General features: G+C 39.5%; 2 protein-coding genes across 9 annotated transcripts; one reads left to right on the top strand and one right to left on the bottom strand.

The window, feature by feature from the left end:
• Positions 1–886: 886 nt before the first annotated feature.
• On the bottom strand, positions 887–5,059 carry LIG4 (ligase IV, DNA, ATP-dependent). 2 transcript variants are annotated; one of them, XM_014944238.1, is made up of 2 exons: positions 4,996–5,059; positions 887–4,534 (listed from the first exon to the last, which is right to left on the bottom strand). In XM_014944238.1, the coding sequence occupies exon 2, from the start codon at positions 4,516–4,518 to the stop codon at positions 1,780–1,782; it is 2,739 nt and encodes a 912-aa protein (XP_014799724.1). In that variant the 5' UTR covers positions 4,519–4,534; positions 4,996–5,059; the 3' UTR covers positions 887–1,779. The 2 variants fall into 2 exon arrangements, with proteins under 2 accessions (XP_014799724.1, XP_014799726.1); XM_014944240.1 differs by having other exon boundaries at positions 4,921–5,029.
• A 37-nt stretch (positions 5,060–5,096) lies between these two features.
• Positions 5,097–14,602, top strand: ABHD13 (abhydrolase domain containing 13). 7 transcript variants are annotated; one of them, XM_014944208.1, is made up of 5 exons: positions 5,121–5,207; positions 6,768–6,803; positions 7,486–7,695; positions 8,165–8,243; positions 11,924–14,602. In XM_014944208.1, the coding sequence occupies exon 5, from the start codon at positions 11,959–11,961 to the stop codon at positions 12,970–12,972; it is 1,014 nt and encodes a 337-aa protein (XP_014799694.1). In that variant the 5' UTR covers positions 5,121–5,207; positions 6,768–6,803; positions 7,486–7,695; positions 8,165–8,243; positions 11,924–11,958; the 3' UTR covers positions 12,973–14,602. The 7 variants fall into 7 exon arrangements, with proteins under 7 accessions (XP_014799688.1, XP_014799694.1, XP_014799692.1 ...); XM_014944206.1 differs by having other exon boundaries at positions 8,162–8,243; XM_014944204.1 differs by lacking the exon at positions 8,165–8,243.

The raw sequence follows: 14,602 nt of genomic DNA, 5'->3' as shown, positions 1-14,602 counted from the left end.
TATTTCATCCGACTGCATATGAAAGGTATAAAAGATCAATAACAGCACTTGGCGCTTACTTTAGACCTGGCATAAATGTCTACAACATTAGCAAGTCATAGCCTTTCATTTTACACCATCAGATGTGAAACTGAGGTGTATATTCTAATGTAGGAGAACATCTGAGATTTCACCAGCTTTGTACAGTCAACACACGCTATTTTCACTCACAAGCCAGTGAAAGTCAGAGAAATCATATGAAGTCAGAGAAATCATATGAAGAAATAAAAAATATCACTCCCTGGCAAGATTTGTCATACTTTGTGCAAGTTGCCCACAGGCTTATTATTCCAAAATTGCACCCCATCAGTTTGAGTATATGCCTTTCAGAGTAGAAAAAAGTTAGATGTGAACCTATTTTATTAAATTGTTTAATAAACAATGTGAACAGTGGAAGATTCCCCCAGGGATTGTGAAGTTTATTGCCTGTGCAGAATTGCCTGTGTAACTACCCAAGAAATCAGAGCATCATTCATCAACACACCATTGCAGACAGGATGGGTATCTACCAGATGTTCTGCTACAGCAGGTCCTGAAAGTTGCACTCTTCTTTCTCCATCACCAGCAGCACTTTTAAAAAGTGCCAGTTAAAAGCCAGTGAATAGGAATGATACCAACCTTTTCTCTGCTTCCCCCAAACTGCAAGGTCTACAGCCCCTTTTTCTCTTCTCCAATTCTTCAGGAACGTCATCTGAACATGAACTTAAAACTTAATAATACAATGCAAATTGTATTATTAAGTTTTTGGAAGGCCTGCTCTCAAGCCAAGTGCCTACTTATAAAAAATAAAAATCAGCTTTACACAAAATGTAAATAAGCTAAAAAAAAAAATCTTCACCCATTGAAATCAGAAAATACATTTCTTGTTTTTCCAGAAAAGTTATCGCTCTCACTAAAAAAAACATACCAGGCAGACTTTAAAAATATATTTATTTAGTAATTGAAAAAATATACTTTGAACTAGCTATTTAGAAATTGATCTTCCCTTACTGAAAGGGCTTATGAAATATTTTTAAAAGATAAAACTAATAGTTAAGTGTAAAATCCTAGCTCTGTCACACTTCACACTTTAACCTTATCTGTAATGAGCACAGATCATTACACTTTTTAAGTAATTGATTTGCATTTTACAGATATATAAGTCATTATTAATTTATTAGCACCTCAATCAGAAGCTTAGGTTCTATTTTGCAATAGTTATTAATACAAAAAAACATGTGATCAATGCAATATCCTAAAACCAAAGTGCTACTGAGGCTACGTGGGGCTCTGATAAAAACAATGTAAACAAATTAAAATAATAGAGACAAGGTTTATAAATTAAAGAATCCTGTAGCATATGGAATATACACAAAACATCTATGTGATTGTGAATTGATAAATAAACAATATGATAAATAGTAGAATCCCCATAAAATATTAAATTGTTTTCTCCATTTTGAAAAATGGAGGCAAGCACTATTCATAGCTAGGAATTCTCTTATGTAAAATATCAGATCTCTCCTGAGACCCATTTCTGAAGTAAAAAGCTTACATTATTTAACTTATGGTGTTTCTTTTCCTCCTTCAACATGGCTTAGCATTCTCTTGCTTCTGCAACAGTATAATTAAAAGCCGCCTTCTAATTTCAACAATAGTGTTATTCTTTAGCCAGAGCCAGCTTTAAACACATAAAATAATCATATATCCAAGTCCAACCATGCCAACAAGAATGCTTTTGCGCCAAGCTTAAAAACTACTTTAAATTAAGTACTGATTTTCATTCTTTGGGACTCCTTCCTCCACTGACTGTGTTACCCACAGCTCAGATACTATTATAAATTTTTTCCCAAATGTTCTCCTGAGTGTTTTAATCTCTTTTACCCGGGAATGATCGTCTCCTATAACAACATGGGAGACACCCTCTTCAAGGTGAGAGACTACTTTTGCACCATAAAAACGGAGCTCCAAAGCTCTAATGGAAAGTGTTGTTCCAGGGATTTTGGTTCTAGGCTCATTAAGAACAGCGTAACAGTCCACATAAATAGTGTTTCCTCTGAATATACTGAGCGGACAGCTGTTCCATAAATAACGTTCTTCTAACTCTGCAATCGTGTCCAAAGGTATCGCCTTCTTTTCCTTCATTCTTGAGAACACTTCCTTGAGTTGTGCAACATCCGTGTCTGCTGTGTAGCTGTCTCCATAACAATCATAGTGACGAGCAAAATGTTCTTTTGTTTCAGGAGACATGTGAATCATACAGGCTGGTTGCCAAGGCACCAGCATTTTGGTTTGAAAACACTGAAGGAGCCACTCTGCCCTCACCACATCATATCTGTTGGAAGCGATGATGTTTTTCACTCTGACATTCTCAGCTCCTACAATGACACAGTAAGTCTCTGGACCCGGGTTCTGTACCACACTGCCACCACATTCAGCTATTCTGCTTTCCAGGTCAGACTTTGAGAATTTTCCTGTTCCTGTCATAACACAAAACTCAACATCTTCAAATATGTTTGAAACCTTGCTTACACTAGAAAGATCAGGAGCTTTAAATTGCTCAGCTATTCCAATTACCCTCTTCACCTTCAATACAGTTTTCCTTTTTTTCTCTTGTGGCTCATCATGCTCATCTACATGAAGGTGCTTAGATGCCAGCTTCCCTTCTGCTTTGCTTCTGAGATCTTCTAACATGTCTGAAGTCATGCACTCATACCACTCTTTGTCCTCTCTTATCTTCTCAATTCGGGGGAATCTCAAAGTACAGTCGGTTTTGTACATATCACTGTTAACAATCTCAGCTGCCTTGACCTGGACTATGACAGAGTTGCAAGGTTCAATGTACATTTCCGGTTTTTCAGTTCCACACAAAATGTTACCGGGAGGGTCCTTCCTATGGTAGGGCTTCCAGTGTTTAGCCAGTTTCAAACCTAGATCATACAATTCCTTCATAGTATAGCCAGAGCCAATGCGACAAATAGAGTGGAAAACAGTAGGTTTTTCATTGGGAGGGGGCGTCTCCGCAATAGCGCACAGAAAATGAGACATCATTCCACCACGTGAGCCCTTCCCCCAGTAACCACCAACAATTAAAAGGTCCAGTTCATCCATCAGCCCGTTGACGTATTCTGGCTTGATTTTTAACCAGCCTTCCCCACGTTTGTCAGGCTTGTAGGTGGACATGGGATCTTTCACCATAATCCCTTCTTCTCTGTTATCTATTGCTTCGTTTAAAGCATCAATTACTTCTTTTCTTGTTCTGGCACTTTTTTTCTGTACAACATGGATCCTGCCCATTACTGGGGTAAATACGCTACTTAAGATTTCATATCTTTTGCTTAGTACTTCATGACCCAACTTCTGATCATTAACCATCAATACATCGAACACGCAGAAGCAGGTCTGCAGATCAGAGTCCTCCACCATTCTTTTTATGTCAAATCTGTTTCCTTTTTGCATAAAGGTTTGCGTCTCAGGATTGTAAGCCATCATTTCCCCATCGAGAATGCAATTTTGTATATTGCTCTTAAATACATTATGAATAAACGGCGTTAATGAACCCTCAAGGGGGGAAGCACCAAACTGCTGAGTATAGTCAAAGCCATTGCGGGAAAAATATTTATACACATCTCCATCTTTGTGCATCTGCATGCGTTCGCCGTCCAGCTTAGTTTCTATGTAGAACACCTGGTTATTCATTTGTTTCTCGATTTGCTGGACATCAGCAATAGCAGCAAGCATTGGTTTAAAAGCAGAAAACAAGGTGATAGACACATCACTAAGGGAGACAGAGGGATCGTGCAGTTGTCTGCAAACTTTTTCTAAATCCATTGTGACATTGTGTAATTCAGCAGCGTCAGGATGAAAAATTGAAAATATAGTTTGTTGACTAACACCAAGCTTTAGGTCTTTTATAATCATCCGGATGAGCCATTTTTGTTCCAGTGCTGTGCTCTGGGTAATTAACTGAAGAAGACTTTTCTTTAACATACCTTTGTTTCTCGCAGCATTATTACTAGCTATCGCATCTAAATGTTCATTGACTTGTTCTATTGTCAGTCTGCCTTGTTTTGGGCTCCTAGGTTTTAACACAAAGTACGCGATCATTGCAAAATCTCCAGCATCTCCACGTGAGCCAGCAGGTGTTCTGTAATTTAAAAGCTTTGCAGCATCTTTTCCATCTTTTGGCAAATTAAGCAGCTCAATATACAGCTTTGCAAGCATAGTTTCTTTAATTCCATATGCCATCCTTTCTCTTTCCAACTGTGGAAGAATGAGTCGCATAGCTGGATAAAAAGAATCTGTGACGTCTTTCTCTTTTTTATGAAGAGCATCATGGAATTTTCTCCAGGAATCCAGGAACTCTTTGAAATACTTGGTTTTCTCCGGACGAGTCTTACACTTCTGTATTCGCTCCAGAGTAGAACACAAATCCGCAAAAGGCACATGGGAAGCCACTGTTTTTTTTGGAGAAGGCTGCGAAGCTGGCGCAGAAGCCATCAGAATTTGTTTCTCACTAAGAAAAAAAAAAAAAAAAAGAATATATTTGTAGAGAAAGAAAACGTCAGCACGTTATTCTGTCTTGAAGAAGGTAGGATATACTGATGTTGCTCATTGTTCTAATGAGGATGTAAGTGCTACTGTTACTTAAGGGTCATCAGCTGGCACCATCGGCCTTAGGGGGGGAAATCAGCAGGCAGGCTGCCACAGTGGCATCAGCTCGACAAGAGGATGACAAGACAGGAGGAGGGCACCCCTCCCGCTGTCGCAGGCGGGAGTTTCACGGCTCGGAGACCCATTTTCCCCCCTTAACCCTCACCCCCCCCACCCGGGAGCACAGCTCGCCCTGACACCGCCCGCCCCTGGGCTCCTCCAAAAACTGAGGAGACCCTCCAGGCCCACCCTGCGCGGTCCTCCGAGGCCAACTGCCGCTCTCGGGAGACGGGGGAGGAACGGACACCCCCAGAGACGACTTACGTAGAACCTAAAAGTGGGGAGGACGGGGAGGCAGTAATCACAGCGGCCGCGCCTGCGCACTCACTGCCGCGGGCGGCTCCTGACCCGGAAGCGGAAGCGGCGTCGGGAGTGATTTCCGCTGTGGGAAGGAGCGGTGGTTGAAGTTCCGCGCTGGGGGCTGCGCTGGCCTGAGGCGCTGCCGGCGGCGGCGGCCGGGCGGGAGGATGCGGCGGGTGGGTCTCGCCTCACCTCGTCTGGCCCCGTGGGGATGGGGGGGTGGTTGGGGCCGGTAGCGGGATGGTGCCGTCCCTTCAAGGCCGGGGTGGGCGGGAGCCGGGTCGTGTCTGCGGGGGCGGAAGCTGGTGGGGGGGGTGTCGGCCGACAAACCTCGTTTATCTGGCGTTTGGGGTCCCGGTGTGAGTAAACGCTGCCCTCCCCTGGGCGGGAGCGGGTGCCGGGCGTGGGCCTGATCCCGTGGGCCTTGTGTGGCTCCTGTGGCGGCCTGTCGGGATGTTGCTGCCGAGGGACTGCTGCCTTGGCAGCGCTGTGAGAAGTTCCTCGGGGTGCTTTCTTGCCGAGCCCCGGGGGAGCTTTTGCATCTCTGCAGCCAGATCTTGCTCCGGTGTTTGGTGTGTCTCTGCAGCCCCATGGAGCGATTTCTGCAAGTGGGGATGCTTGTGGAAGATGGGGCAGATGATGGTAACTTTTAACGTGGTTCAGCGTGCCAAGTGAATATCGAAAAGGCTGAGCAGGGTGTTTATTTTAGGTTAAAAGTGGAAATAATTTGATGTGCTTGGACAGTAATATGTTTTAGGAGCTTGTGCTCAGTAGAAAGCTAGGGCTCTAATGTGATAACAGTCCTTGGCTTGTTCTTGTTTTGTTTTGTTGTTTGTTTTGTTGGTTTTTTTTTACACAGTGCCATCATAATTCAAGACATGCTTGTAAGGCTCATTATGATTTGTCATTTGGGAGGGGAAGTATAATAAAAGCTAAGGGGAAAACAGTTTCAGTTATGAAAATATACCATTTGATGCAGAGCTGTGGAAGTTTGCTCTTGGAAAAAATTAGGACAGGTGGCTCGCTGATTTTAAAAGATAGAGGCCTTAAATGTCTGACACTAAGTTGTTCTTACTCTGCTTTTTTTCATGGTTAGGAGTAGCTACTTTGCTATTTTTAATGAGAGTCACTGTAAGATTTTAGTGCTAAGAAAGTGTGTTTCTCCTGTCCTTACTAAACTTAAAGGTTTTCTTCCAAATTAGTTCCCCCTCTGAAACTATTTGCTTGTACTTGAGGAATTAATATTTCTATTTGCAGAAGTCTTCTGAATGAATATGAGTAAATATCAAGCTTATGTAAATCTTGTCTGTGTCTAGAGGAGGTGGAGTGTAGGGGGAAGTATTGCAGTAGAAAGAAACAGGTGTCTTCAGATATTTCTCTGTGTTCTTAAGAAATACCTCATTTTGTTTGTTTTGAAACAGTGAAATCTGAAGGATTATGCACTGCATATGTTTTTTACTGTGTGTTGTATGTATAGTCCAGGACATTTTGATGTGGTTATTGAACTTCATTGTAGCATGTTGTTTTCAGGGTTATCAGATATTTCAAACAAGCTGAGCTTGATAGGAGCATGAATGTGATATGCACCGTTTTGTCAGTAAAGCAGATGTAACTTTTAGGGGTATTGGCTGATAGCACTTCTTAATTTTCTTTCAAATAACTGAAGACAAACAGTAATTATATGTGTAATTCAAAAGTAATTTTACTCAAAGTTCATAAATGGAATTGTCTTTCAGGCAGAGATGAAGCCTGGGAAATCATCACATCCAAAGGTAAATGTTTTCTAATGCGATTAGTGTATGAAAATAGCACTTTTTAATATTAGAAATGTAGACAGAGACAAAAAATGCAGCAGAACTTGTGGCAAATACAAAAGTAATTTCAATTGCTGTTGAAAATTATTGACAAACTGTTCCCAAGTACTTTAAGTATGCACTTGAATTTTCAGTTGATTTTCAGTTGATACAACATTAAGCATTTAAGACTAACATTAGGGCACAGCAGAATACTATTAAAATGTCGTGATCATAAAGACTTTGTTTTTTTTCCTCAGAGTTTTTATTTTTATGAATGATTTATATTTTCAGTAGTTAATTATGGGATTTGTAACTCTCATGTTAGAACATAAGGGTCTGCAATAGTTCCTGGACTGCAGATCCAGCAGTGTAGATGTGTAAATACACATGTACGTATCTGTATATATACCTGTGGCATAGAATTGAAACTCATCACTTCCAAATTTCATTTCTGTTTTGAAAGGCAATGCAGTTCTGTGACTGTGTACACTGAGCTGGTCTTTAATGGATTTTAAGCCAAAGGCCCAGAAGCCATCTGGTGAAGCCTTACTTTCACTAAGTCTTAATGCTGAATTGGGCCATGCTGCTGTTCTTCTGTGTTAATGGTTTCCATGGTAGATCTTTGCATTTCAATCTTGTCTTCTACTTGTCTCTTAAGTTTGCAAGCATCATCAAAAAACCACTTGTAGGAACCACCAGCATTCACAAAGGCTAGCCTTTCTAATGCAGCATTGTCAGAGGGACAGGAGGAAATGTGAAGCAGATACATGCTAGAGGAAAGACCTCTGATCATATTTGTGATTAAGAAAACATCATCTGTGAGGCGATTGCAGAGGAACTGAATTTATGTAGTCTGGAGAAATTGAAGGTAGGTTACGAATAAACACTGAACTAGAAGCAAAGAATTTAAGTTACTCAGTCTCCCTTCCTATAGAGTATTAGGAAATATTTTCTAGTAGTAAGAGTAGCTAAGAACAAGAACAGCCGATGTAGGAATTTCCATTAATTTAAAAGTTAAATAGGAAAATATCTACCAGATAAAACTATATGGTTCTGCTCCTTATGACTGTATATTTGTCACAGATCTTGACTTCCATGACAAGTTTTTTTAAAAAAATAAAAATACCCCTTACATTTCTTTTCATAGCTTCTAACTTATTTTAAATAATCAGTGGATATAACATACTGTTGTTGTCTATGCTGTAAAATGGGATGTGACTTCTTGTTATAGAAAAACCTTGTCATATGCCAAGTTATGACGATTCCTTGAAATATATGCTCTGTAGAAATACAGTGTTCCTTCAAAAAAAAAAAGTTGTGTTTTTTTTGTTTAGTAGGTTTTTTTAATGAAGCAAGAATGAAGGAGTGCACGCTTCTTGCCTTAACTAGGACATCGGGCAGTTATAGAACAAGTCTGTAAGTGGTTCTTGTAGTCTAGAAACAGAAGTAGTCCTGTCTGAAAAGAGAAATAGGCTTGTCCGGTTGGTCATTTTGTTTCTCAGGTTGACCAGCTCGGACATCAAAGTCTAAATACACTGTTTTCCCTTTCCTTCCTGTGCCCTCCTCCCTTCCCGTGATTGTTCTGGCATCCTGTTAGTCACAAAAATGAAAGATACAGGAGAATCACAATGTGCTGTTCATAATTCAATATAGTTTTTGCATCATAAGGTGTTACACTGTAATCTTTGAAAGGCTTATAACTTTCCATCTAGCACCGCAGTAATGGTAAATGAAGACCAAGAGATTTTTTTTTTATTTTGTTTGTAGTCTTGCAGTATTTTGAGCAGTCTCAAATCTCATACACTTCAAAAAGTGTTGAGAAACACCTATAACTCACTGAAAATTACTGTTAGCTTAACCTTTATATACTTTAAGTGGAAATTTGGTTCTGCTTGTATCATCTCCTGTTCAGGTCAAGCAGGATGATGTTTGGAAAGCCTCTGGGCTCCATGGAAAGGATGGTTTGTAGCTTTATTGAGGACGAGCTTGTATTGACTTGGCTTTGAGTCACTTCTAGGCCTGTGTGCTTGTTTGAGAAACCATCATTTTCCTTTCTCATGATCTTTGAATTGATATTGGAAGGAGGTAGGGAAGAAACAGGAAAAACTTGCATCTTAGTTCTCTAGCTATCAAGTCTTGCAATAAGATGTGAAGAGACGTGGTCTGATTGAAGCCTGGAAATGGATGGAACTAGTGAAGTTTCATGTAGCTGGGAAAAAAACTTAAAGTAGTCGTGTTCATTAGTGGAGAGTAGTCAACTGTACTTAAATATGTTGGTGAGCCACACTTGTGGCTGTGTATTTTACCCTTTCTGCTAACTACCATATGTTGAGTTCTATTTGTAGGATGCATTGGTTTTGTAACTCCATAGCAAAGTTTTTAAATATACCTATATATTTGTCAGAAGTAATCGCACAGCAGCAGTAACTCAGCAGTATAGCTTTTTGATAATAGTATCCTACCAAAATGAAAATGGGAAGCTGTGCACAAATGAAACTAACGTGGCTTATAAAATCAACTGTACCAGTCTTCAAATAGCAATCTTTAGTGTATATGGGATAGCCATCTGCAAAACTTAATTATCTTGAGATTTTTATGACTTCTTTGGTTTTCAGTAGTTGTTTTTAATAATGGATCTCTTACTCCTTTGTGAATGTCTTGTTGAGAAAGCATTTTATTTTGTAAGAAAGTCAGCAAAATTTTGAATGGCACAGATAAGGAGAGTGTTTCATGGAATCATGGAATTGTCAGAGTGGGAAGGGACCTCTAGAGATCATCTGGTCCAACTCCCCTGCTAAAGCAGGAATGCCTAGAGCACATCACTCAGGACTGCATCCAGGCAGGTCTTGAAAATCTCCAAAGAAAAGGACTCCACAACCTCCCTGGGCAGCCTGATCCAGTGCTCTGTCTCTTTCACTGCAAAGAAGTGTTTTCTTATATTTTAATGGAACTTTCTATGTTCCAGCTTGAGCCCGTTGCCCCTTGTCCTATCGCTGGAAACCACTGAAAAGAGTCCGGCTCCATCATCCTTCAACTCACCCTTTAGATACCTATAAACATAAATAAGGTCTCCCCTCAGTCTTTGCTTGTCCAGGCTAAAGAGCCCCAGCTCCTTGAGCTTTTCCTCGTAAGGGAGGTGCTCCAATCCCTTAATCATCTTAGTTGCCCTACACTGGACTCTCTCAAGTAGTTCCCTATCCCTCTTGAACTGGGGAGCCCAGAACTGGATGCAGTATTCCAGTTGTGGCCTCACCACTGCAGAGTAGAGAGGGAGAATGACCTCCCTTGACCTACTGGCCACACTCTTTCTACTGTTTCATTATCAGTGTTCTTATAGTCTTGAAATATAATGCAAGAAATGTTTGTCAACTTCATTAGAAAGTTTGCTTACAAATTCAAGTGTCAGCTTTATGGGTCTCCTAATTACTGTGAATTTTTTACTAGACAAATGGGTCACAAGAATTAAATTTTCATATAGACAATATTTGTGCATACTTGTATGTGGATATTGAATGTGAGCTCATAAATAATAGAAGAGAACAAAGCTGGGATAACTGCGCTCTAGACTACTTTACATTTCACCAGTTTTACATATTTGGTGTAGATACACTATATAAAAGCTTAATTTCACATTGCCTTTGGTTAATATGTGAATCTTAAGATGTAACAGATTTGTTTTTAAATCTGATTTGTATTTAATTGATGCATAAAATAATTAGACGTAACAGGGTTTTTTCCTGGTCATATTTGGGAAGTTGTTATATTTGTGGTGTGCAAAGGCTGTGACTGCAGAGGTCACCTTTTATCACTTGATCCTACCAAGGTGGTGGTGCAGTTGCAGCCCGCTCCAGTAGTATTAGGCCATACAGCTTGTTTTGGTGGAGGTCTTGTGGTTTCATTGAATGCTTGGATGCATCTCTGGATGTCAGACTTCTTTGGAGTTAAATCAGCTTCTTACTGTGCTACGTTGTTTTAGGAGCTTATCACTTTGAGCTTGTCTAAACTGTAATCATTATCTGCTATATAACTTAGTGTTCTTAAACAAGTGAGCTTGTGTTGTCAGTTCCAGGCAGTGGCAATTGAATGGTTATTGTAGTTCTCACCTAGGTTTAGCAGTTTTTGCCTAGTTCCATAGTACGTTTGAAGCCAGCGGTGAATAAAGTAGTGTGTATGCTGTGAGACATTACTATCTCTTGTGGCTGGAAAGAAGATTTAATTCACTGTCATTAACATCACTCTCATCATCTTATGCTGTGTGTATGTTTTTGTCATGAGCCTGTCTTCAATTTGAACTTCTCAGCAGTTGTGCTTTTCTTGGATAAGGTAGTTAGCTGACTTTTCAGTGGTCTTGTATGATGGTACAGTCTTTCATTCAGCTAAAGATTTAATATGGATTACTGATCTGACAGTGGAAAACAATTATTATAAATCAGAACCAATTCAAATATAGCAAAACAGCTGTCATAAATGCAACTAAAATGTAGTATCTTACTATAGAGGAGTCTTTTTCTTCTGACCAGAAGAAGCTCTGTAATCACAGCTGATAAAGATTCCCAATTACAGCTACTAAACAGTCACAGACCCTGTGTGCATTGTGAGCTTCCACTGGATGTGGAGTGAAGTGCGTAGGCTTACTGAATGCTTCTTTTGGCCTAAATCAGTAGCAACTTAGAAATAAGGGCTATTTTGGTTTGTGATCTCTGGATTCTAGAATTACTTACGTGAGAATCTCGGACAAACTGGTGACAGGGTCTGTCTGGTTGTTCTGTTTGTCGGTAGGGAAGACTGAGTGAAAACGTAAGTTGTTATGGCCCCAGGCAACCAATTTTGTAGTGCTACTGATAGACCTTCCCTCCTGAAATAATGTATATGGGATTTTGAAGAGTGCTAAAGCCTTTCCCTCGTGATTGCTTTTGTACTTGTTTTAGAGTTGAGTAGTTTCAAAAAAATTCAAAGGGAGTTTGCCACCACGTTTGATGTGTATGCTTTAATCTATTGACCTGCCATTAATCTTCTGCAAGTATGAATGCCTAAATCACTTCCTTTCCTCCCTTCCCCCCTATATTTATACAGATATGTTTGGGTTTTTTTTACAGGATTTGCTTGGAGTAAAAGACCACTGACTTCTACAATGGAAAAGTCATGGATGCTTTGGACCTTTGTGAAAAGATGGCTGCTAGCTTTGGCTTCCTGGTCTTGGAGTCTCTGCCGTATTTGTCTTTTACCCTTGATAGTAACTTTTCACTTGTACGGCGGCATTATACTACTTATATTAATATTTGTATCGATAGCAGGCATATTATATAAGTTCCAGGATGTGCTGCTTTATTTTCCTGAACAGCCCCCTTCCTCACGCCTTTATGTTCCTATGCCTACTGGTATACCACACGAAAACATCTTCATCAAAACCAAAGATGGAGTTCTTCTCAATCTTATCCTGCTGAGATACACAGGGGACAATGCAGCGTATTCTCCAACCATCATTTACTTCCACGGGAACGCAGGCAACATTGGCCACAGGTTGCCAAATGCTTTGTTAATGCTGGTAAACCTGAAAGTAAACTTGATTCTTGTCGATTATAGAGGGTATGGAAAAAGTGAAGGAGAAGCAAGCGAAGAAGGTTTGTACTTAGATTCTGAGGCTGTGTTAGACTATGTGATGACTCGGTCTGATCTTGATAAAACAAAAATTTTTCTTTTTGGCCGTTCCTTGGGGGGAGCAGTAGCTATTCACTTAGCTTCTGAAAATTCCCATAGGATTTCTGCCATCGTGGTGGAGAACACCTTTCTTAGCATCCCATACATGGCCAGCACTTTGTTTTCTTTCTTTCCGATGAGATACCTTCCTTTATGGTGCTACAAAAATAAGTTTCTGTCCTACAGAAAAATCTCTCAGTGCAGAATGCCTTCTCTCTTCATCTCTGGGTTGTCTGACCAGTTAATTCCACCAGTTATGATGAAGCAACTTTATGAATTATCCCCAGCTCGGACTAAGAGATTGGCGATATTTCCTGATGGGACTCATAATGACACTTGGCAGTGCCAGGGGTATTTCACTGCACTCGAACAGTTCATCAAAGAAGTAATAAAGAGTCACTCCCCTGAAGAAATGGCGAAAACATCATCTAACGTAACAATAATATAATTGATATTCTTCTTTGGGATGGGGTGGGGGGAGTACCTGCACTGTACCTTGATTTGTAAAAAGTGGTAAAAGAATGTCCATTTTTAAATGTATGTCACGTCTGTACTTGCCTAAAGAGTGAAATTAAACTTGGAAAGGTCTGATGCTTTATTAAGATGTTCCAGAAAACTTTTACATTTGCAACATTGTAAATGAACCATTTTATGTCTTTCTCGTACTTTTTTGGTATCTCTGTCCATATATTGCATTTGTTTGATATGTACAACGGATGCTATTAAAGGAACTTGCTACAAAAGTAGTACAGAATGTATTAGTTTAGAACAACGGGAGGCACTTCAGTATTCACTGCTGTATGTGTGAGCTTTTTGGACAGTCATGGTTAGCACAATGATTTGTTGTTTCTCTTAAGATTTATTTAAAATGTGCCATGCATGAGATTAGTGTTTTATTCCTTGAAATTTTATATTATGCAAGGTGGGAAATCTTTAATGTGCTAAATAATATAAAATAACACTAATAGTAGAGTATACTTGCAGGTATACTATCCTGAGTTATTACTGTTTTTTATGGTTATGCATACAGATATATTTCAAACTGCAACTCGAGGAGAAGACACTTTCCCTGTTTTCATTTTACTATTCTAATACTGCCCAGAAAGTTGCGTGTGCCTAAACATCATGGTTTCAGGATTTTGGCCTGGCAATTTCTTCATTGAAAGTAGAAGTAACCTTCAAAAATCTCCTTTCCAGCCCAAGCTCTCCTCACTAATGTACAGGCAAACTATTTGCTGGTATCTGCTTGTGCATTTGAGGTGGGATTTCCCAAGGCAGAGTGGATGATGTGATGGAAAGAAGTGTCACACAAGGTCAAAGTATGTGTTTGTGTTTGATTTTTAGGGTGGTGTAGTTACATGTCTGTGCCCTTCATTTTTACCTCCAAAAGAAACAAATCCAAATAATTACCAATGATCACATGATTAGAGTTTAATGTATACAGTTGTTACAGTAAGGATAATAAAAATGAGCAATGCATTAAATTTACTAAACCTAAGATTAGTTAGTCTAAAAGAGATGATGGTTATTTTAATAATTTTGCCCATTTGCTTGCAGAAAGTCTTGAAGTTCTGTTGTACCATGTGGAAGTAGCCTAAGCATCAGTGAGTTTTCTTTAGCTCCGCTGGGATTTTTGAAGTTACTGTGTCACCATTTCAGAGCCACCAATATTTAAATTGAGAGAGTTTGATTCTAACTGAATGTTGGGTTGACTTTTTTAATTTATTTATTTTATTTTTATTTTTAAGGGTCTTTGTCCTAGGTAGCCATATCAAAGTTGTATGCTGTCAGCTCAGTGTAGGGCTGTTTAAATATCATCTGCAGGTTTAATTTCTCATTTGCTGCAGTTGATAGTTTGCCTTCTTCAGAATATTTTTTTATGGGAAGAATCAACTGTGCAAAAACTACTACACAATCTGTTGCCCTTCAGATTGAAATTTTTAAATAAAGTTTTCTGCCATGCTGTCCCAATTCAGAAAAGCATCTCAACACGCAGTTAAAATCTGTCTCCTGATGGAAAGTGATATTTTAAGCTTGTGCTTAAGTTCTCTGGTTGAATAAAACTGCTTTCCTGAACT

The sequence above is a fragment of the Calidris pugnax genome, unplaced genomic scaffold (assembly GCF_001431845.1).
Source record: "Calidris pugnax isolate Ruff unplaced genomic scaffold, ASM143184v1 scaffold69, whole genome shotgun sequence".
Taxonomy (NCBI): domain Eukaryota; kingdom Metazoa; phylum Chordata; class Aves; order Charadriiformes; family Scolopacidae; genus Calidris; species Calidris pugnax.
Note: the sequence above shows the minus strand (reverse complement) of the source record. Positions and strands in the feature narration are given on the sequence as shown.

What these genes read in the sequence shown, in the direction of transcription:
- LIG4 (XM_014944238.1), bottom strand. Translation starts at nt 4,518, where the DNA reads ATGGCTTCTGCGCCAGCTTCGCAGCCTTCTCCAAAAAAAACAGTGGCT.
- ABHD13 (XM_014944201.1), top strand. Translation starts at nt 5,622, where the DNA reads ATGGAGCGATTTCTGCAAGTGGGGATGCTTGTGGAAGATGGGGCAGAT. An exon ending in GGAAGATGGGGCAGATGATG is followed by an intron (nt 5,674 to 6,767) that starts GTAACTTTTAAC and finishes ATTGTCTTTCAG; the next exon opens with GCAGAGATGAAGCCTGGGAA. An exon ending in GGAAATCATCACATCCAAAG is followed by an intron (nt 6,804 to 11,923) that starts GTAAATGTTTTC and finishes TTTTTTTTACAG; the next exon opens with GATTTGCTTGGAGTAAAAGA.